Genomic DNA, 20,693 nt, shown 5'->3' with positions numbered 1-20,693 from the left:
TACAGTATTCCTTTGACCTTCAGGGCTGAGGTCCGTGAGGGACCTAGATTGGCCAGGAGCAGAGATTAATGGGGGCCCTGTTCTGTCCTATGGTTTGAGACGTTGAGTAAAGGAGTTGCCCTTACAGTGCTGGGGAGGGGAGGCATCCAGTCTTGTTGGGAGAGATACCGGTGTCTTCCGGTGAGGAGTGAGAGCCTGACATGTGAGCGAGAACTCAGTCTCCTGTCTTTCCTAGTCCCTACAGGTCCATCCTATTTGCTGACATTACCTCATTCCTCTGACAAGAAAACCAAAGCCCAGATTCCTTAGATCAGCAGGGCTATCTGCTGAGCAGCCAGAGGGCAAGGATCACTGTTCTGTCTCTGGCAGCTGACTTTAGGCTCCAGGCTTGTGAAATAAATGAACTACCAAAAAAGTTCCAGACTGGGGCCCCCAGCCCAGGCCTGAGTGGAGGAACTGGAGCCCTTCTCCCTACTAGGAACACCTACAATACACAGAAGGAGAGAGAAGTTACAGAGAACAGCCAGAATGCAAAACTTTATTAACTGGTTTCAACAGGAAAATGAGTGGATACACCTACAAACATGGACAGCGTCTCCCCCAGCAGCAGGCAGGGTGGGAAGGGAAGGCAGGAGGGGTAGGCCTAGGGGATTCCCCTCTCTGCCCACCCACCCCGCCCCGGCAAAAGTGGGATCCCAGGGCCAGGGCCAGGTTCCCTCCATCCAGCTGCAGGCCATGAGACTACCTTACCCAGGGGAGCCCAGGACTTCAGCTGAGGGCAGGAAGCTGAGCAGCCAAGGGCCAGGCTGAGGGCAAGGTGGATAGAGGGGTCTGGGATGTAATCCTTCTAGGCTGCCATCACCAGGGGGGTGTCATGGGCTGAGGGTTCTGCAGATACGACATCACCACGGCAGAGATGGACAGCCTGAGATGGGAGAGAGATGTCAGTCCAGGATGGATAGGCTTGGGGTCCCCCTCCCCTCACCCAGGAGGCCCCCACTCCAGGCCCAGCCTCACATGAAGCTACTCATCATCTGCTTAGTGTCCTCAGAGCTCCGGGAGTTGGCAAAGCTGATAAAGGAGCAGTAGACAGCAACCCAAGCACACCACTTCAGCTGCGTAGGTGGATGAGTGGGTTAGGTCAGTGAGGGGCACCCCAGTGAGCCCCCACAAAGGCCATTCCCAGGCAATGGTTCCAACCCCAGTTCCACCTGGTGCAGCTCAAACCTTGACCCCCAAGAGTCCCTCAGTCCCAGCCCCCCATAGCTGACTCCAAGTTCATGATTTCCGGTCTTACTCCCTGTCCTGCATCTCTGACCCCACCATGACCCCTCAGGCCTAATTAGACTGGCCCTTGACATCCCCCAATCACCCTAAGGACCCCACCTTTTCTCCACCAGTCCCCTCCAAATTGCTTTGAAGCCTGGCCCCACCCTCAGACTCACTTCCTATGTAGCCACCCTGACCCAGACCCCTGGCTTTGCCCACAGCTCTGGCTTTCTCTACCTGGCATCACCCCAGCTCTGCCCTCTCAGTGCTGGTCCTGCTTCATTGTGAACCCGCCCCTTGCCCCATTGTCAGGCAGAGCAATATGGAAGGAAACTCAACCCTGCCCACCTTAAGCATGAGGCCACACATGCTGAAGATCATGCCGAGCAGGTTCATGTAGTCTGGCGTCGGGTCATCCAAGGCTGGGTTACACTCGCTCGGTGGGGGCTTGTACCTGTGGCCGGCTCAGGGTCAGGGGTACTCAAGCCCCACCGTCAGATGGGCAAGCACTTCACTGGGCCCCCAACCCACAACCTGAGGCCTGTTCTCATTGTTAAAAAGAAAACCACAGGCCCAAAATGGAGTCACTTATGCTAGGCCATGCCACCAAACCAGGGCTTGCTTAATACCTAACCTACTTGGAGCTTCAGCCTCCCTCGGAAATGTATTCTTAACCGGTCAGTCAGGAATTTTCTGGTCAGCACCAATGAGGTGGTCTGTCACATGGGCCCTCTCCAAGGCCCCAAAGGAAGTGCTACCCACCTAGTAAGGCCTTTTTCTCCCCAAAAGGGAGATGACTTAATCTGAGACAATCCTTTTTTCTGCTTATGACATTCTTCTCCTGCCTTTAAAAACCTTTTCCTTTCTGTAGCGCATTAGAGCCCCCCTACTTGCTAGACAGGACATTGCCAGAGCCATCAATCCTTCAATAGAGCCAATTAGACCTTTAAAACGTACTCAGTTGAATTTTGTTTCTTCAACAGATTTGGTGGCAGTGGCAGGATCCAAAGTGAACCTCTGATGGCATTTGGAGACAACAAGGAACACAGGCCATGGTACCCAAGAACCCTTTTTTGAGTTGACTGTCTTTCTTGCTGTTGCTGCGGGCTGTGGGTAAGTTCCTGTCAGTTCTGAGCTCTGTTCTCTTTGTGTCTAGCTCCCGATCTGACTGGCTTTCCGGCCAGCTTCCTGTTTGTCTGGTATCACTAGTTCCACGCTGGGAGCTGCTGGTGGTTCAGACCACAGTTCCGCATTTGGTTGGAAACCCCTAGCCCTTGGTTGGGAACTGCCGGTGGTTTGGTCAGCAGTTTCCCATTTGGGATCCTTCCCCAGCTTCCGAGCTGGGCACCACTGGCAGCAGCTGTGGTTCCCCATTTGTCAGGAATCAGTTCACAGTCCCCGTTTGGGGTCCCAGGTTCCACGTTGACAACTGGTGGTGGTGCGCTTGGGGCCTTTTTCCTGGCCAGGCCACAGTAATTGGCTACCGCTGGAGTGTTCAGGTACACACGTTTGTCTGTCTTGCTTTGTGCAGATAAAGGCTGAGAGTTAAGAGCTTTCACCTTTAATGAGTCAAGTGCACCACCTGTCAGCACACCTGCTTATTTTATGTCTAATGACTATAATCCCAGAAGCTGTAAATACCTAAAAAAATGGCCATTACGGAGAATGTCCCAGTGAGATCAGACTGTTTATTTAAGAAGTGCCCTTGAAAGTGAGGGTTTCCAAATTAAATAAACAGAAAGGGATACCTATTTTAATTGGTATGCAGAAGTTTCCACAAGGCTTCAAGATTCCAAAACAGTTCCATTAAAAGACTGATTACAAATGGCTAATGAAAAATAAAAAACACGAAGGACCTCAAACAAAAGAGGATAGGACTGACGTGACTCCTGTTGCTCCCCTCTCTCCTCCTTTTATTCACATTTTAATGATTCTCTTTCTGAACTGCCTTTCCACTCTGAAGGGACTACCTGAGGTTGCAGATGAACCTCCTTGGGTATCTTTCACTCTTTGATTAAAGACCAAACGAAGAGTCAAAGACCAACTAAGTTAAGGCATTTCCTAAACCTAGGGAGGTCGGGAGGGTGTAGCTCAAGTGACAGAGTGCATGCTTAGCATGCACAAGGCCCTGGGTTCAATTCCCAGTACCTCCTCTAAAAATAAATAAATCTAATTACTGCCCCCAGCCAAAACAAAGAAAAAAAGTTAATTAACTGAGCCTAGGGAGGAATCTCAAAAGTTCTTTTGAAGAATTGAGAGTCATTATCAGGGCCTCCGATCCAGGCTGCGACGTCTTTATCAGCTTGTGCACATGCTGGTAGGACCCAGTGAAGCCCAAAAACAGATGCAGAAAGCAAAATGGCAAAACCCAGAGGGTGATATTCAAGATCCTCAACCAGAAAAGCTAACAAAACAGTAACTGGCCTTTTAGAAGCCATTCCTGGAGTCTTCCCTACCCCCACTGATTGGTCTATTATTCAAACATGCAAACCAAAGATAAATCTGGCCAAATTTAACGCATGCTTGGAAGTCCTCCTCCTATGTCATTGTAGTTCCATATAATAAATGGAGTCGTCCAACCTGCTCTGGCTGCCCTATTTGCAAATAGATTACCTCCTGAGATTAGTGGACTGATAAAAAGGCAGACAACAGAATGGGAGACCACCAGTATGACTCAGCTAGTAACCATAGCTGAGCACTCTGAAATGACCTTAGAGCACGACCACAGGCAAAAACCCACCAAGCTGTTGGCCTTACAGCTACAACAGCTCCAAGACCACAGACCTAAAATAATGCCCTCCTCGGGGTCCACCATCAAAACACTGGCCCAGGGACCAATGTCCCACATGTAATCAACTGGGCCACTGGAGAAAAGATTGTCCTCAAAGGTCTTATGCAAATTCTTCAACTTGAGTGTGCCCATATTTACCCCCCACCCAGTATTCTAAGGAGCTCTCCAATAACCTGTTATCAGTAATTCTCTTAAACAGCCAAGGGGAAACTAAAATTAAAATTAATGGGAAACCTTGCCAAATTCTAGTTGATACTGGGCTACACTGTCTACTTTAAACCCCACTCTCATAGGACAACAAGTCCTTCAGCGTGAAAAAGCGGTTTCCTTAGTGGGAGTATCTATTAAAGTTCAGAGAGAATTTCTGTCTCAACCAGTACAAAGGACTCTGGGCCCTTTTCTGAAAAGCAGTCTTTTTTGCTGTGTGACATAGCCCTGGTAACCTGTGAAGCAGAGCTCTCCTCTCTAAGTTAAAATGGCTAATAAATTTTGTTCCAATGGAGACCTCACCTTAAAAGACAGGTTCAGGTTGGTCAGGAAATTTTATGTTCTTACGATCTGTCCTTGACATAGAAGAGGAAGACATCCGACAAAAGTACCCTAATTTAGTTGAGGTGCCCCAGAATCTGGGGGTTACTTCTAATACTGACATTGAGAGAATAAAAAGTACAGAGCCTATAAAGATTCAGAGAGACATGATGACACCTCTCCCTCAATTACTTCAATACCCACTAAAACTGAAAGCCCACAAGGCCTCATAACCGCAGCAGAAGACCTAATCTCCCAGAGGGCAATCAGGCCCAACACACAGATCCTGCCAGTCTGGAAACCTAATGGGCGAGGACAGCGATTTGTCGAGCACTTAAGAGCTGTTGAGATAGTTACTCCCCGTTTCCCAGCTGTCCCAAACCTGGAATCTCCTTTTGTCACAAGTTTCACCAGACTTACAATGGTTCACTGTTGTAGACTTTTGTTCAGCCTTTTTCAGCACGGCTGCAGACCCCAGCAGCTGACATGTACGCCTTTACGTGAAACAATCAACAGTACGTCTGAACAGTCACGCCTCAAGGATTCACTGAGGCCCCTTCTTATTTCTCCCAAGTGCTCCAACAAGATGTAAGCACGATCTAGTTCCTGGGAAATCAACTATTCTACAATATGTGAAAGACTTCTTGCTGTGCTCAGTTATCAAAGAGGCATCCATAAAAGATTCCATTTATCTGTGGCAAGAGTTAGCAGAAAAGTGATGGAAGAAATATTCACATATTGAGGTATGGGGAAGTCATCCTAGCTAATATCTGACTGGGCTTGAACTTTATGCTAACCAGAATTTAGGCCTGTCTTGTGGCCTGTCAAACAGACATTGTATATTTGCTTTAACCATTAAAAAAAAACCAAAACGAACGCAGTTATCAGATTATTTAGAATGCCCATTTTGAAGATAGGGATAAATGTTCCCTCATTACCCCATTCCTATGATGCCAATACATCAACTCCTTTACAAATCAGGTTCCCTTCCCAGACACTAAGGTCATGCTGACTCACTGTGTATGTGCTAATCTGTCTCTTTAAAACCTGAAAGAACGTGTCCCTGTCATATTTGATGTTTGTTCTTTGTTCTGACAAGATAGACTGTGGTTCAGGTATCCAAACGGAGCTGGGTGGCCACTGCGGATATAATTTCAGACATGTTCCTGCATCACGGAGAACGTGAATATTCTGAACAATATCAAACTCAATTTATACCACCAGGTATTCTCAAAATAGTATCTGTCAGCAGCTGCCAACTGCAATCTTATGGTCTCAAAGTCTCGCCTTGTGACTGTGCAACCATTTTGGACCCCAACCAATCCCTGCTTAACAATCACTTTTACTTCTTGCCAGCCCCAATTATAATTCTCGACAAACAACCTACGTAACTGCAGTGTTTGCCTATATAAGCCTCCCCCATTTTGTAGTCTGGCAAAACACAGTTCAGGTGTTTCTTGAATCTGTGTCTCCCAGGCTATAGTCCTCAGTTTGGCCTGAATAAATTTCTATTCTTACTATAGGTTGGTTGATTATTTCCACTGACAAAGGGATATAGAGTCTCCAAGGAAAAATTACAATTATCTCTAGATACTGTTCATGACCTAGGTCATAAATGAAGTGCTGAAGGAATCCAGGTATCTTCAAAAAGGATCAGGATAATCCAAGAACTTCCTACACTTACAACTAAGGGACAGCTTCATGGATTTCTAGATCTGACTGGCTATCATAGACTATGGGTTCCTAATTTTTCTCTGTTGGCTTCCCCATGCTATGAACTTACTAAAACTTCAGTCCCTGAACCCCTTCCTTGGCAGATAAACATGAGCAGACTTTTGTAAGACTAAAATAAGCACTGGAAAACCGCAGGCCCTAGGGCTAACTAATTGTTCAAGACTTTTCAGCTTACTTGTGCACAAAAGAGGTAATCAGACCTTTCCGGGGAATGCTCACACAAGAATATAGCAATAAACACAGCCTGCTGCCTATCACAGCATACAATGGGATTCAGTGCTAGTGCTTAGCCCAACTGTCTTAATGTTATAGCTGCAGCCACAAGGTTAGTAAAAGCCTCGGCAGATCTAACCTTAGGGAATGGCACTTCAGTACAACTCCACATTACAGAGTTCAACTCTTACGGCCAAAACAACCTATGCCTTGTTTTTTCCTTTCTTCAATCATAACTGTACATACTCAATTATACACAATTACCTAGTAAATCTTAGAACATTTGCAAGGGGGAGGGTATAGCTCTGTGGTAGAGTGCGTGCTTAAATTAACATGCACAAGGTACTGAGTTCAGTCCCCAATACCTCCATTTAAACAAACAAACCTAATTACCTCCCCCCCCCCGAAAAAAAACTTTAAAAAATCTTAGTGCATTTGCACCCACCTGCACATTCCGATGATAATCTAGATCAGATTTGCTCCCACTCACTAATAGATCTCACCAGCAGCACCCATCTTTGCGAGTCATTTAGAATAACACTTTCAGGCTAGAAGAGTCTCTTTCATATGTTGTAAAAACCTGACTGACACCTGGCTTGAATGGACACATGCAGTAATCCCTATGAATGAATCCATTAATGGTACCTCCTTAACGGGAATAGTCTATGCCCATAAGGGGTTTGTCTTTGTCCGTGACGATTATCATTTTCCTTGGGCCTCTGAATGCCTCTTAGTTTATCTAACTGTGCCCCTAACTTTCCACAAGTAAACTAAGACATTTCATTGGTCAACTCCCCTGGATTTACATCACTGAGTTAGAAAGGACCTATGAGGAGAATTTCATGACTCAGAATTTACTTAGGGCCATCAGCCTAAGAAAGATCCTTAGCTTCTCTGGCCAAAGTTGTGCTTTGTAATAGGATAGTCCTTGATTATCTTTTAGCTGAGCAAGGAGTCTGTGCCGTGGCCAACACCACCTGCTACACCTGGATTAACCCTTCAAGAGAAGTTGAAACTCAATTACATAAGAGCACTGAGCAAGCCAGTTGGTTTAAGAAGGTTGACTCCTTCAATGGGATCTTTCTTTGACATATTCAATTGTGACTGGTTAGGGTCCTGAGGACCATGGCTCCAAAGTGCCCTCCAAACATTGTGAATTATCCTGTTGATTATCATCATAATAATCTCCCTGGTGTGCTGTACTCTCTCAAGAGCTTTAAATACATGTTCACAGCCGCTAACCACCAAATAAAAGCTTTCCCTAACACTAGAACATCAGAAAAGGAACAAGAGAATGACCGACTTAAAGACTGTGAACCTGAAGCCAGCCAGGACCTCTGAATATCACAAGGGTTAAGCAAAAACATCATAACCTATAGATACCATGCAAAAGAACAACAAAAACCACGAGAAACTCAGGGCAGTAGCTTAGACTGGTGCTAATGCCTTAAGTTTTGATCACATCTATCAGTTAAGCTGAGAGTCTGATGAAAAGAGGCCATTATTAAAAGGAAAACCACAGGCCCAAAATGGAGTCACTTACGCTAGGCTATGCCATCAAAGTGGGGCTTAATTAAACCTAACCTAATTGAAGCGTCAGCCTCCTCCAGAAATGTAGTCTGAACTGGTCAGTCGGGAATTTTCTGATCAGTAACAAAGAGGTAGGCTGTCACATGGACCCTCTCCCCTCGCTATCCCCTAAAGGCAAGAGGAGGTAATCCCACCTAATAAGAACTTTTTTCCCCAAACGGGAAACAATCCCTTTTTCTGTGTATGTCTTCCTTGTCCTGCCTTTAAAAATCTTTCCCTTTCTGAAGCCCTTTAGAGCTCCCCTCTACTTTCTAGATTGATGCTGCCCAATTCATGAATCATTTGATAAAGCCGATTATATCTTTAAAATTTACACTGGAATTTTGTTTTTTTAACACCATGACAACTAGGATCCTCACCTCAGCACTTTGTTGGGCCTCCGTGGGTCCGACATATTGTTCGCGGACATAGCGAGTCAGAAGTCGTGGCTCTTCCGCTGCGAGAGTCACAGCTTCCGACAGCTTCCGGCGTGGAAACGGTGGCTTTTAGAGTAACACCCTCAGCCCTCGTGTTTCCGTTCCTGCGGGCGGAGGCTGGAACGCCCCCGAGCCAGGGGACAGAGAACTAGAAGCCAAAAATGTTCCTAGAAATGAGAAGTGGGAAAAGAAACTAGGAAGCTGGAAGCAAGCTTCAGTATTGCCAGCATTATCTCCAAAAAAAACGAAATTTCGAACCCGGAAGTGAGAAATAGGAAGTAGGCTATGGAGGACAATAATAAGGTTACACTCAAGCAGGAGTTTCCAGCGCATGGAAATCCTCGGTGCAGGCAGAAATCAGGCAGCGAGGAAGGGTGCGCGGAGCAATGGCTTTCCCTGAGCCAAAGCCGCGGGCCCCGGAGCTGCCGCAGAAACGGTTGAAGACGTTGGACTGCGGGCAGGGGGCGGTGCGAGCCGTGCGATTTAATGGTGAGCGCCCTTATTTTCATTCCGGGTCCACCTCCCGCGGTCGGCGATCCAGTAACCCCCGCCCGGTGTTCCCCAGTGGATGGCAATTACTGTCTGACCTGCGGCAGCGACAAGACCCTGAAACTGTGGAACCCGCTGCGGGGGACGCTGCTGCGGACGTACAGCGGCCACGGCTACGAGGTGCTGGACGCGGCCGGGTGAGCCGGGGGCCAGGCGGGGATCAGGGCGCTGAGGCCGGGATCGGAGGTCGACGCTGACTTTTCTTCCTCTGCCTTTTAGCTCCTTTGACAACAGCAGTCTCTGCTCCGGCGGCGGGGACAAAGCGGTAGTGCTGTGGGATGTAGCATCGGGCCAGGTGGTGCGCAAATTCCGGGGCCACGCAGGGGTGAGTGCAAGCAAGAAGGCGCCTCATTAGAACGGACCCCTATTTGCGTGTAGGTTGTGACAGGGACTACGCCCTTTACCATTACAGCGCAAGGATCTTCCGCCTTCCCAACATGGCCCCGCATTCACCAAGCCCTGGCTTGCAGTTCCCCCCAAATATTTCATCTCCTCTACCCCTAGCCTTTTCTCTCACTTTAACTTGCACTGGGAATCCTGCCTGTATCCCCATCCTCCAAAATCCAGCCTTCTCTAAGCAGCAGTTTCTGTTTCACAGAAGGTGAACACAGTGCAGTTTAATGAAGAGGCTACAGTTATTCTGTCTGGTGAGTCTGCAGCCTAGGCAGGTGGGCCCAGGGTGCTGCCTCTGCCTCCCAAACTTGATCCACCTTCATGCTGGCCCTACAGGCTCTATCGATTCCAGCATCCGCTGCTGGGACTGCCGCTCTCGGAGGCCTGAACCAGTACAGACCCTGGACGAAGCCAGGGATGGCATATCCAGTGTGAAGGTGTCAGACCATGAGGTCCTGGCAGGGTGAGTGCGGCCAGGACCTTGTCCCTCCCCATGTGTCACTCCCAGCCTCATTTCTGTTAAATCTGCCATCCATGCTCCCACCCCAGCACCTACTTTAGCAATTGCTCTTCCTCTGCCTGGACCGTTCTTTAACTGCTTACTCAGAATGTATCTGAGCGCCTCCTGCAGGTCACGTTTTTAGTTGATGAGCATACATACAGCAGTGAATGAGTCAGGGAAATAAAGAAATGTCCCTGCTCCCATAGAGTTGATATTTTAGCTGCAGGAGACAAACAATTAAAAACAAAAATTCCCATGCACGACTGACCAAGTGTTGCCACAACCTGGGGGAGGGCTGTTCCCACCATGGGGATGTCGTGTTTGGGCTGCGGCAACCTGTTGGCGGGTCCAGTTCCCACCCATTCCCCCTTGGACTGCACATGGTTGGCTCCTTCTCATCCTCAAGTCCCAATTCAGACATCACCTCCTCTGGGAAACGATTACCCTCAGTCCACAAGGCTCCATATTGGCAGCAAGTGCTCTGGGCTTGGTAGCAGCTGTGTCCCAAGCCCCACATGGGGACTGGCCCAGAGAGGGTGCTCAGTACAAATCAGAAACAGATGGAACCAGGGGGAGGGTATAGCTCCGTGGTAGAGCACATGCTTAGCATACACGAGGTCCTGGGTTCAATCGCCAGTACCTCCATTAAAATAAATAGATAGATAAATACATACATACATTCCTCCCTCCCCCCTCCCCCAAGAAAGAAACAGATGGAATGGCACCTGATTGGCCCCTGGGTCTGAGTCTCAAAGCTGGTACCTCAGAATTCCACTTGTGAATTCTCTTCAATGTGTGTTTTCCACGGCCAGTCCTGAGCATGTCATGACAGTGAAGGGTGCCCAGGAAGAGTAGGCACCCAGCCTTGCCCTTAGGACCCTGGCCAGGTGAGGGTACATGGACACCAAAGCTGGAGCCATGGACCTCCTGGCCCCTGTCGATGCTTCATCTGGATCCATCTTCTTTTGCAGCTCCGTGGATGGCCGGGTGAGGCGCTATGACCTGAGGATGGGGCAGCTCTTCTCAGACTATGTGGGCAGTGAGTGGGGCTGGGGCTGCAGCTGTGGGGCAGGTAGGGAAGGTGGAGGCAGCACAGGAGACCCCAGCCTGACCTGTCTGCCCATCCCTCCCCCACCCACCTCCCCAGGCCCCATCACCTGCACCTGCTTCAGCCGGGACGGGCAGTGCACCCTGGTGTCCAGCCTGGACTCCACGTTGAGGCTTCTAGACAAGGACACAGGGGAGCTGCTAGGCGAGTGAGTCCTCGGGGTCATGGGGCCCCTGCCCCATCCCCCCATAAGGCCCCAAACCACCCCCTGATCCCACCCACCCCCAGGTACACAGGCCACAAGAACCAGGAGTACAAGCTGGACTGCTGCCTGAATGAGCGCGACACGCATGTGGTCAGCTGCTCCGAGGATGGGAAGGTGTTCTTCTGGGACCTGGTGGAGGTGAGCCTCCCCACCCCGGCTCCACAATGGGGTGCCTGCCCTGTCCTTACCTGAGTCACTCCCGGGCCTGAAAAAGGGAGTGTGGTTAGAACTGGGGGCTCGAAGGAGGAGTGAGAGGACAAGGCAAGAAGGGCGTTCCTCGCAAAGGGCACCACATGTGCTAAGGCTTGGAGGTGGGGTCCAAACGCATTGGTCAGGGAGGAGAAGCACTTTGGAAGGCAGCAACAGCAGCAGGATCCAGGTCAGGCAGGGCCACGGATGCCATGCTGAGCCACTAGGACTGACCCTGGGGGAGGGGGAGCTGATGGTGGCATCTGATCCCAGGTGAGCCGGGGCTGTAGTTCAGGAAACCTGACTTACCTCTAAGCATCTCTGTGGCTTCCAGCCTCAAGGCCTGTGTTCCCTGATGTGTCCCAACCTGGTGGGGGCGTCAGGCTGGGAACTGACTGTTGGGGATTAGTGGTGTCAGGGCTGGGGCTTGGCCAGGGAGGGAGGAGGAGGGAAGGAACTGGGGGGCCCTGAAGAGTTGAGGGGCCAGCTCTCATTCTGGAAGCTAAGAAAGCGCCAATGTTCTGCCTACTTCTCAAGGGTCCAGTAGGCTAAGAGTCACCCTGAAGGGGAGGGCACATGAAGGGACCTTTTCCAGGTGGAAAGAGGAACTGTGTATGTTGAGCTGTGCCTGCAGGGTGATGGAGGAAGTGAGTAGCGAGGCTGTCAAGTGGATGGCAGCAGGGGCAGGGAAGCTTGGAGCCAATGTGACTGGACCAGAGCAGGGTGGTGGCTGTGAAGGTGGAGAGAAGTCTCTGGCATGGTCTAAGGGCAGAACCAAGAGGACTTACTGACAAAGGGATGTGAGGTGGAAGAGAAACATTCGAGATGTCTGGCCTAGCACCCAGCAGGACCAAGTGACTGAGGGACTCAGTTTGGGGCGGATTCAGTTTGCAGTGTCTCAGAAACAATTAGAGGCATGTGGCTGAAAGCGGGGAAGAGGCAACTAAGGGGACAAATGGAGACACACTGACGACTACCCTCTACCCCCTTACTCCACAGGGTGCCCTAGCACTGGCCCTGCCTGTTGGGCCAGGTGTGGTGCAGTCGCTGGCCTACCACCCCACCGAGCCCTGCCTGCTGACCGCCATGGGGGGCAGCGTCCAGTGCTGGCGGGAAGAGGCCTACGAGGCTGAAGGTGGTACAGGCTGAAGCCAGGGGACCCACAACCAAGGACAGAAAGAAAGACACAGACTGAGAAGGACCACTGAAACCCTTTATTCTAGACTTCCTGCTGACCAAGGAGTAGGGAGAGGCTGGGTCTGCACACTAATAAATAGAGGAGGGAGTGAGGCTGAAGCCATCCAGTGTTCAGTCCTCGTTCTTCTCAGGTGTGAAGGCATCTACCTTCTGGGCAAAGGTTTCAGCCACAAGCAGCGGGAAGACCAGGGAGGCATCTGCATAGACCTGTGGAGGGGACCCAGGTGAGCCGTGCGACCCATGGCCACAGCCTGGGAGACCCTGCACCCCCGCTGGCTGGCCGGCACTCACCTTGACAGGCTGTGCGTCCACCCGGATCTTGCCCCAAGAGACAGCTTCGTCTGGCCGGGCACCAGAGTCAGAGCCATCAAACTCCTGGGCCGTGTTGATGTAGACGGCATAGTCAGCCCCGTTCCGCTGTGGGTAGGGGCAGGGTGGGCTGGTCAGCCAGTCAGACAGACTCCGAGGCGGGGCACTGTAGCTACAAGCTAAAGAGTGTGTCCCAGATAAAAGAAGCCCTTGGTGGCCCCTCTACTCCAAGGGAAGGGCCCGGTGTCAGCACCTGGGCAGAGTGTGAGGGGTTGGGGGTTGCAGGACAGACAATGGGCAACGTTGCTGCTGGGTAGCAACAACCCTCCAACTCTACAGAAAAACCTCCAAACCCAACTACCTCTCCCCTCTCTAGGGCCCCTACCCTGGTACCACCATTTGTTCCCCCTACAGCAGCCAGAGGGCAGCCATGAGCACCTGAGTGGCCCTCGAGGCCCTGTGCTTTGTGCTGGTCACCTCCCATCTCACCTCCTCCCACTCTCTCCTTCACTAGCCTTCTGGCTGTCCTTGACTTATTTCAGGCACCTCAGAACCTTTGCACTGACTGGTTCCTCTGCCAGGAACTCTTATCTCCCCCCAAGATAGCCACATGGCTCATGGGAGCACCTCCATGAAGATCTCTGCTTACAGGTCACACGTCCCAGGAAGGGTTCCCTTTTTTGAACAGCGCCCCTTTCTCTTACCGTCTCGTCATCCTTCCTTGTTTTCCTCCACAGCAATAGCTGCCACCTAATGTGCAGGTCACCTGTTTGCTGTCAGTCTCCTCACTGGAACATCACTTCCAGGAGGGCAGGGATGGTCCATGGCTGCTTCCCCCGCACATGGCACAGGCCTAGTACGCAGGCCTGTCTGCATGGCAGGCCCAGTGCCACCCCCAAAAGGAACTACACACACTCTGTCCCTGCTCACCATGAGGTTGGCATTGGCGATGTGGTGCTTGACCATGCCACCGCCCAGAATGATCATCCCAGAGCGCTTGGCGAAGATGGCCTGTGTATTGATGAGCCTCAGGTCTGGGAAAGTGGGCTGTGTCAGGCCTCAGGCCCTGGCAGCCCCCTCCCCTGCTCCTCTGCAGCCCCAGCACCTCACCTTCAACGATGTCCAGGACCAAGCCTGGGTTCTTATAGGAATGGAAGAAGATCATGTCACCCAGCGAGCCATCTGTGAGTGCTGGGCTTAACACAGGGATGTGGTTCTGAAAGAGAGCAAGACAAGAGAGCGGCTCTAGCTCAGAGCCCGGGGGGGGGGGCAGCCTGGGGGCATTCCCGCTGCCTGATTCTAGGCGGGGTGTTTAACTTCTCTGGACCTCAGGTTGCTCACTGTAAAATGGGGACAGCAGTAGCACCTCCCTCACAGATGAGGAGGCACGTGTGAGAAAACACACACGTACACATAAAGAATGTACCTGGCACAGAAAGAATGGCAGCTCCGGTTGTTTTTCTGATTGCTGGATCCCACAGCCTCTGACCCTATACCAGGCCCCATGGGGATGCTAAGCACGGCCCCAGCTGCTTCTAGGTAGTCTAGGAGTAGAGCCAGGATACCAGGACCACACTCAGTAGCTTTGAGATCTCAGACAAACTGTCCAACCATTTTGTTTCTGAGGTTTCTCATCCAGGAGTGGGGCTGATGAGAACAGTACCAACTCCCTAGGTGGCTATGTAGATTAAACAAGTTAACACGCGCCAAAGTCTGGCATCTTTGCCCCCTCCCAGCCCCTCACCTTCTGGGCCCAGTAATACACTGACTCTGGGTTGTTTATCTCCTTGCCAAGCCGAGCGATCATCTTGGAAGGTGTCCACTTCACGCCCTAGGAGGAGACATCAGCTTCAGCCAGCAGCACCTCCTCTGACTCCCACCATGCCAGCCCCCCAGGTTACTCCAGCCTCACCTCTGTGTTCTGCTCCAGCACCATCTGGTCCAGAATGGGCATCAGCCAGTCCTCAAACTTGCAGTAATTGTCATTGGGCACCAGCAGGTTTCCAATCCTGGGGACAGAAGGCATGTGGGCAACAGGGCCCAGGCCCCTCAGCCTGGCTCCCCTACCCAGAGCCACTTGAGGCCCCTCACCTGTTGATCCCATTCTCACGTAGCTCCTTCCCCCTGAGGCTGAACTCGCCCAGGTATGTAGGTGCCAGGCACTTGATGAGATCCTCCTCCACACCCCCAGCCGTGGTCACCAAGACGTCCACCTGCAGCCACAAGGCAGTGAGGTTGGCCCAAGAAGGGGAACCCTGCCCTCATCCCAGGCAAGACTCTCAACTCTCATCCAGTGACCCTTGTGCGGAGCTCTGCTGCAAAATAAAACTGACCCATTTCTCCCCATGTCACTTAAATGACCAATTATCTTATTGCCGGTTAAGACCCAGAGAGGCCAAGGCCACAACCCTACTAGGCCCCCACCATGTTGTGCTGCACGAGGTAACGGATGGTCTCCCGGATGCCTGAACTGATGAGGTTCGATGTGTAGCCAAGAAAAATGGTGCAGCCGGTGAGTGGGCGGCAGCTCTGGGTCAGGTCTGCATGCTGGTCTTCATCCTGCGACAGCGGCTCCAGTTTCTTCTCAATCTAGGTGGAAAGACAGGGTTGAGTTAAGGTCAGGCCCCAAACTCCAGCCCAAGGACCCCAGGTGGTTTCACAGTGAGACTCCACCTCCAGACCCTGCCCACTCAGGAATATGAGACTACTTCTACCTGGAACCAGAGAACGCACACCCCTATGCAGGCTCCGCCATGTTCACAGCCCAACTCTTAGGTCACACGCTCAGGCTCTGCCCCCTTTCAGGAATTGGAGAGCAACACTTTTGCAGGCCCGACCCCTCCACCCACTGGGAAGGACAAATCGAAGCTCAGGTCCCGCCCTGACATAGGGTCCTCCAAGTTCTCCCACAACCGCAAGGTCTTGCCCCAGGCTCTGCCCATTCCAGAACTCTCACACGCTGCCTAAAACGCGCCCCATATCTAGATAAGTCCCAACCGACTCCTGATACTGGATGTCACCATGGGGCGGGGGGGGGGGGCAACGTCCGTTTCCCAGCACTGAAAATCCCGCCCAGGAGGGACCCCACCACTCTCCAAGTATGAGATGAAGAACACGCCCTCTTCTCCCAGGGAAGTCCCGCCCCCAAGTGCAGCAAGGTGCTACTGGAGGCCACACCCCCTCAACTCCGGAAACCCTCCCAAGCCTCACCATAGCGTTGACTTGCTGCACCGCGCGCCCGAAGTTGGTAGCCTGGAAACCAGTGGTGCCGAAGGCCTCCAGCAGTGCGCGGTAGTCCACGCCGCGGTTGAAGTCGTAGCCCCGGACCTGGGCGCTCTCGGACGGCAGAGCCGAGCTGTGCTTCAACACGGCGGCCAGCGCCGCCGCGGGCGCCTCCCTTTCTAGGGGACCCTCCATGCTCCTGCGGCCGCAGTCTCAAATCAGAGCCGCCCCAGGCCAGGCCTCCTGCGGCCTCCTGCGGCCTCCTGCGGCATCGAAACCCGTTAAGCCCCAGCACGCACTTCTGCAGGAGAGCGTCCGGCTGGGGAAAACCGGAGGAGGACCGGAAGTCGTATAGTCACATGACCCGCTGACGCCCCGAGTCCAGGGCGCGGCCATCTTTGCTTTGTATTCCGTAATACGGAAGCCGCGAGGAGCCGGTATTTCCTGTTTCGCGTGTTTTCAGTCTCAGATGAATGAAGATTCTTACTTTCACTGCCGCCTGCTGGAGATCCATCGCATTGCGTGGCTCTTGCCGGTTCGTTTCTGTGCTCTTAGAAAGTGGATGGCTTCTTAGACGGCTTACAAAGCTATTCTAGAGAGAGGATGGCTTCTTGGACAGAATTCGAATCCTCAGGAAGTATTAGATAGTTTCTGCTTCTGAGCTTCTCTCGTCAAATGGGATGGTGATCCTCATTCGTGTCTTGCAAGTCTCCAGAGCCTCCACATGATGCATAATCCTTTGGTCTTCTTTCATCCAGGAATTGCTGCTGTCACCTCCTCTGGGAAGTCTTCCCTGACCATTCTCTGGGTAAGGGACCTCCTATGGGATCCAGGACTGACATTTCTTTAACTCCAGCAAGATTGTGAGATCCTAGAGGATGGAGTCTGTATCTCATTGGTCCTCCTCACCACGCATAGGGTCTGGTCCCGAGAGGGCTGCTTTAATCACTCACTCTGCAGTTTACAGAGTCTAGACTATACTTCGGACTCTGTGCTGGGTGCTGCAAATTTATCAGCGAACAAGATGCAGACCCTGCTCTTCTGGAGCCCACAGTTTAGGGAGCTGGAAGGGTAAGAGTGGTAAGTGCTATTTATGATTTAAACAGACTGACGTGAGAGTCTTTGGGGTGGGGTGGGTGGAGGAGTTGGTGGTTTTATTTGGAGGGAGAGATGGTTTGGGAAAGACCCCCAAGGAGGTGATATTTGAGCCAAGGCCAGAAGACCAAGAAAGGCCCCCTATGTGATGATCTCTGGGAGGCCATTCCCCTGCGGTCCCCCACTGGGAGAGAAAACAGCCAATACCAAGGCCCTGAGGCTGGAACTGAGCCTACTTAATTAGAGGAACAGAACATCCTCCCTGACAGTCCCCACTTGGATCTCAGACTCACCACCTCAGTTCCCTCTCCAGCTCACCCTGATCTTCCTGCATCTTCCACATCTCAGCAAACAGCCCTACCCTCCACTCATCTAGCAGGGGAGTTGAGCCTGATGTCTCCCCCTCCTCTCACACGCCACATCCATCTCTCAGCCTGCCTCATTCTACTTGCAGAATAGGTCTCAAATTCAAGTGCTTTTTCCTCTTTTTTTAAAAATTGAAATATAGTTGACATTATATTATAATAACATTATATTAGTTTCGGGTGTACAACAAGATTTGCTGTTTATATCCAGGTGTTCTAGAATCCACCAAGCTCTTTCCTGGCCAAGGGGCGATGCCGCTGCCATGCTCTTTGCCTGGGGCACCCACTTCCCCAGCTCCTGCTCCTCTGGGCCTCAGTCCGTATGTCACGGCCTCTAGGAGGCCTGCCTTGACCACTTGCTCTCACTCTGACCTTGCTTTTGTCTTTCACAGCACTTAATATATTTTGTTTGCTATTGTTTGCTCCTCCCTGACTAGCACAGCAGCTCTGTGAGGGCAGGGTTTTTGTCTGGTTCCACTGCTATTCCTTTTACTCTGCACAGTGTCAGGCACAAATAGGGATTTTGGCAGAAATGGATGAACACACCCAAAGATGTCAGCGTGATCCATGAAGAACAAAGGAGGGAGGGGTTGAGAAGAAATGAATTCACAGAGGACAGAAGGTGCCAGACCAGACAGGTCCTGTGGGCTGTCTAAGGAGGGTGAATTTTATTCTAAGAGGCTGGGAAACCATAGGAACCGTAGGAGAGTTTTAAAAATGGACTGAAAGATTCTGATTTATTGTTTCCAATTTTGTTTATATTTTGGCAGGGAAGTAATTAAGTTTTTATTTACTTATTTATTTTAATAGAGGTACTGGAGATTGAACCCAGGACCTTGTGCATGCTACGCACGTGCTCTACACTGAGCTATACATCCCTCCTCTAATTTTGTTATTGTGGTAAGATACACAGAACATAAAACTTGCACAATAACCATTTTTAAGTGCACAGTTCAGAAGCATTAAGTACATTCACACTGTTATACAACCATCACTACCATCCACCTCCAGGATGTTTTCATCTTCCTAGACTGAAAATTTGTGCGCATCAAACACTACCTCCGTCCCCACTCCCCTCAGCCCCCAACAAACCCCATTCTACTTTCTGTCACTATAGATTTAACTACTCTAGGTACCTCGAATCATACCCTTTCTGTCGTTTTGTGACTGGCTTACTTCACTTAGCATAATGTCCTCAAGATTCATCCACATTGTAATGTGATTTATTTAACAGATCTCACTGGCTGACTTGAGGAGAACAGGGGTAGGGGATGTGCAGGGCAGGGGAGACCAGGCGACTGCCTGGGTCCAGGCCAAGCTGAGATTGCGAGGGGCCGAGGGATGGACCCAGATGCTACCAACAGGGTGAAAAGAAGTGACCAGATTAACAACCTAATTTGAAGGTTGATCTGATGGCTCTTGTGGAAGGATTAGATGTAGGAATAGTGGAAAGAAAGGAATGAAGGAGTTAAAGATTTGAGCCAGGGCAGTTGGGCGGATAGTGGTGAATCTGAGGGAAGATTTTGGGAAAGATGACCCAGAGTACAGCCAAGTGATCTAAGACACAAACCAGAGATGGGTGTGATGAACTGAGGAGGGAGGAGGGTCCCCAGGTGGGTCTGAGATCAGGGAAGGGGCTGAGATGAGGCAGGGGAAGCCATCCACATACATGAGGGATTGAGTCGCCTGTGGATAAGATTCCTCGGCAGTGAGGGTAGGTAGAGAGAGGAGAGGCAGCGCTGCACCCAAACCAGGGTCTGCGCTGCACCTCTGCATATTGGAGCAGGGGCAGAGGCTGGCAAAGGAGGAGTGTGGAGGCCAGTTAGCAGGGGATCAAGCAGGTCAGTGAGAGGCCAGGGCCCCCACACTCCCCCAGCGAAGGTGACACATGACACCAGGGCAGCCACTGGGCCTCCTGGGGCAGGGACCCCCTCAGCCTCCACAGCTGCTGCTGCTGCTCGTGACATTTCACTCCACGAGCACCCTGGCTTCAAAGTCTCTGCAGGGGTGAGGGAGGGAGAGGAGGGGGTTGGAGGGGCCAGGCCAGTGGAGGAGGGAGCCAGAGTGGGGCTGCAGGAGGAGGACTGAGTGGCAGGAGTCAGCCGGAGTCCTCAACTGAGGTGTGTCATCCTGCCAGGGGTGGGGAACAGCCACCCCCATCCCTCGGCCCCCAGGGCACACAGGAGGAGGTGTGGAAGCCAAGGGTTTGGGGTTCAGCCTGCTGTCTGTGGCTCTGCTCACCCTCCCCCAGATGTCTGGCAAAGTGACCACTGGCAGCGACATCGGGCAGGCCTGCCGGGCCATGGAGCAGCTGCGGATGGAAGCAGGCATTGATCGCGTGAAGGTGAAGGTCAGGGTGAGGTGGGCACGTCCGAGGGAGGTGGCGGGTGGACAGCCCAGCCCAGGTCTGGCTAACTGGGCTGGCCTGCAGATGTCCAAGGCCACCACTGACCTGCTGCAGTTCTGCATGGAGCAGGCCAAGAGCGACCCCTTCCTCGTGGGCATCCCGGCTGCCACCAACCCCTTCAAGAAGAAGCCCTGCGCCATCCTATGACCCCATCCTGACCACCCAGGGGGCCTCAATAAACATGAAGTGAATGCTCCTCAGGGCGTGGCTTGGCCGGGCTGTAGTGAGGGGCAAAGGGGGACTTTGGGCTTGTGGGGGCCAGGTGTGTACCTGGCCCAGCCTCCCCTCCCTGCCACGGCCACAGTGGCACACACTCCCCGGATGCTGGACAGAAGAGCACACACATCCCTCCCTGCAACCCCGTCCCCGCCCTGGCATTAGCCAATCCCCCCTCCCACTGCACAAGCACACACCTAGGGTCAGAGTCCTAAGCTACACGCCAGCATGAGTCACACGCATCCACACCCATGTGGTTTGCACACAGGTGCTGTCATACAGGCAGGTGCCTCGTCCTCAGGTGTCTCCCGATTCCTCACGGATGTGCACACTCACGGGCACACAAACAGGGATACGGTAATGACTCACAGCCAGACCGACCTCCCTGGGGACAC

The 20,693-nt window shown here is 51.9% G+C and overlaps 4 protein-coding genes across 5 annotated transcripts; 2 read left to right on the top strand and 2 right to left on the bottom strand.

The window, feature by feature from the left end:
• Positions 1 to 510: 510 nt before the first annotated feature.
• On the bottom strand, positions 511 to 8,641 carry WDR83OS (WD repeat domain 83 opposite strand). Its single transcript, XM_006206252.4, has 4 exons — positions 8,485 to 8,641; positions 1,618 to 1,723; positions 1,018 to 1,115; positions 511 to 925 (listed from the first exon to the last, which is right to left on the bottom strand). The coding sequence occupies exons 1-4, from the start codon at positions 8,532 to 8,534 to the stop codon at positions 859 to 861; spliced, it is 321 nt and encodes a 106-aa protein (XP_006206314.1). The 5' UTR covers positions 8,535 to 8,641; the 3' UTR covers positions 511 to 858.
• Positions 8,642 to 8,706: 65 nt separating this feature from the next.
• WDR83 (WD repeat domain 83) lies at positions 8,707 to 12,783 on the top strand. The gene is made up of 9 exons (XM_006206249.4): positions 8,707 to 9,030; positions 9,107 to 9,227; positions 9,310 to 9,415; positions 9,689 to 9,737; positions 9,820 to 9,946; positions 10,957 to 11,024; positions 11,133 to 11,241; positions 11,322 to 11,436; positions 12,487 to 12,783. Exons 1-9 carry the CDS (start codon positions 8,928 to 8,930, stop codon positions 12,634 to 12,636), a joined length of 948 nt encoding a protein of 315 aa, XP_006206311.1. The 5' UTR covers positions 8,707 to 8,927; the 3' UTR covers positions 12,637 to 12,783.
• Positions 12,680 to 16,410, bottom strand: DHPS (deoxyhypusine synthase). Its single transcript, XM_006206250.4, has 9 exons — positions 16,204 to 16,410; positions 15,418 to 15,582; positions 15,085 to 15,206; positions 14,906 to 15,002; positions 14,738 to 14,824; positions 14,104 to 14,209; positions 13,924 to 14,027; positions 12,976 to 13,101; positions 12,680 to 12,891 (listed from the first exon to the last, which is right to left on the bottom strand). Exons 1-9 carry the CDS (start codon positions 16,408 to 16,410, stop codon positions 12,796 to 12,798), a joined length of 1,110 nt encoding a protein of 369 aa, XP_006206312.1. The 3' UTR covers positions 12,680 to 12,795.
• A 486-nt stretch (positions 16,411 to 16,896) lies between these two features.
• Positions 16,897 to 20,278, top strand: GNG14 (G protein subunit gamma 14). 2 transcript variants are annotated; one of them, XM_031689537.2, is made up of 3 exons: positions 16,897 to 17,023; positions 19,927 to 20,019; positions 20,107 to 20,278. In XM_031689537.2, exons 1-3 carry the CDS (start codon positions 16,940 to 16,942, stop codon positions 20,227 to 20,229), a joined length of 300 nt encoding a protein of 99 aa, XP_031545397.2. In that variant the 5' UTR covers positions 16,897 to 16,939; the 3' UTR covers positions 20,230 to 20,278. The 2 variants fall into 2 exon arrangements, with proteins under 2 accessions (XP_031545397.2, XP_072803708.1); XM_072947607.1 differs by having other exon boundaries at positions 19,927 to 20,025.
• The last annotated feature ends 415 nt before the right edge of the window (positions 20,279 to 20,693 follow it).

Source organism: Vicugna pacos, chromosome 22 (assembly GCF_048564905.1).
Source record: "Vicugna pacos chromosome 22, VicPac4, whole genome shotgun sequence".
In the NCBI taxonomy this organism is placed as follows: Eukaryota; Metazoa; Chordata; class Mammalia; order Artiodactyla; family Camelidae; genus Vicugna; species Vicugna pacos.
The sequence above is the reverse complement of the archived record's forward strand: the minus strand, read 5'-3'. Positions and strand labels throughout refer to the sequence as shown.

Excerpts from the sequence above, each read along its gene's own strand:
- WDR83OS (XM_006206252.4), bottom strand. The coding sequence starts at position 8,534 with ATGTCCGCGAACAATATGTCGGACCCACGGAGGCCCAACAAAGTGCTG. Across the intron at positions 1,724-8,484 it reads AGGCCCAACAAAGTGCTGAG|GTACAAGCCCCCACCGAGCG; the intron begins GTGAGGATCCTA and ends AGCCGGCCACAG. Across the intron at positions 1,116-1,617 it reads TGTGTGGCCTCATGCTTAAG|CTGAAGTGGTGTGCTTGGGT; the intron begins GTGGGCAGGGTT and ends CCACCTACGCAG.
- WDR83 (XM_006206249.4), top strand. The coding sequence starts at position 8,928 with ATGGCTTTCCCTGAGCCAAAGCCGCGGGCCCCGGAGCTGCCGCAGAAA. Across the intron at positions 9,031-9,106 it reads GCGAGCCGTGCGATTTAATG|TGGATGGCAATTACTGTCTG; the intron begins GTGAGCGCCCTT and ends GGTGTTCCCCAG. Across the intron at positions 11,242-11,321 it reads ACAGGGGAGCTGCTAGGCGA|GTACACAGGCCACAAGAACC; the intron begins GTGAGTCCTCGG and ends ACCCACCCCCAG.
- DHPS (XM_006206250.4), bottom strand. The coding sequence starts at position 16,410 with ATGGAGGGTCCCCTAGAAAGGGAGGCGCCCGCGGCGGCGCTGGCCGCC. Across the intron at positions 13,102-13,923 it reads TCGCCAATGCCAACCTCATG|CGGAACGGGGCTGACTATGC; the intron begins GTGAGCAGGGAC and ends CCCTACCCACAG. Across the intron at positions 12,892-12,975 it reads TGGACGCACAGCCTGTCAAG|GTCTATGCAGATGCCTCCCT; the intron begins GTGAGTGCCGGC and ends TCCCCTCCACAG.
- GNG14 (XM_072947607.1), top strand. The coding sequence starts at position 16,940 with ATGATGCATAATCCTTTGGTCTTCTTTCATCCAGGAATTGCTGCTGTC. Across the intron at positions 17,024-19,926 it reads CTTCCCTGACCATTCTCTGG|ATGTCTGGCAAAGTGACCAC; the intron begins GTAAGGGACCTC and ends ACCCTCCCCCAG. Across the intron at positions 20,026-20,106 it reads TTGATCGCGTGAAGGTGAAG|ATGTCCAAGGCCACCACTGA; the intron begins GTCAGGGTGAGG and ends GCTGGCCTGCAG.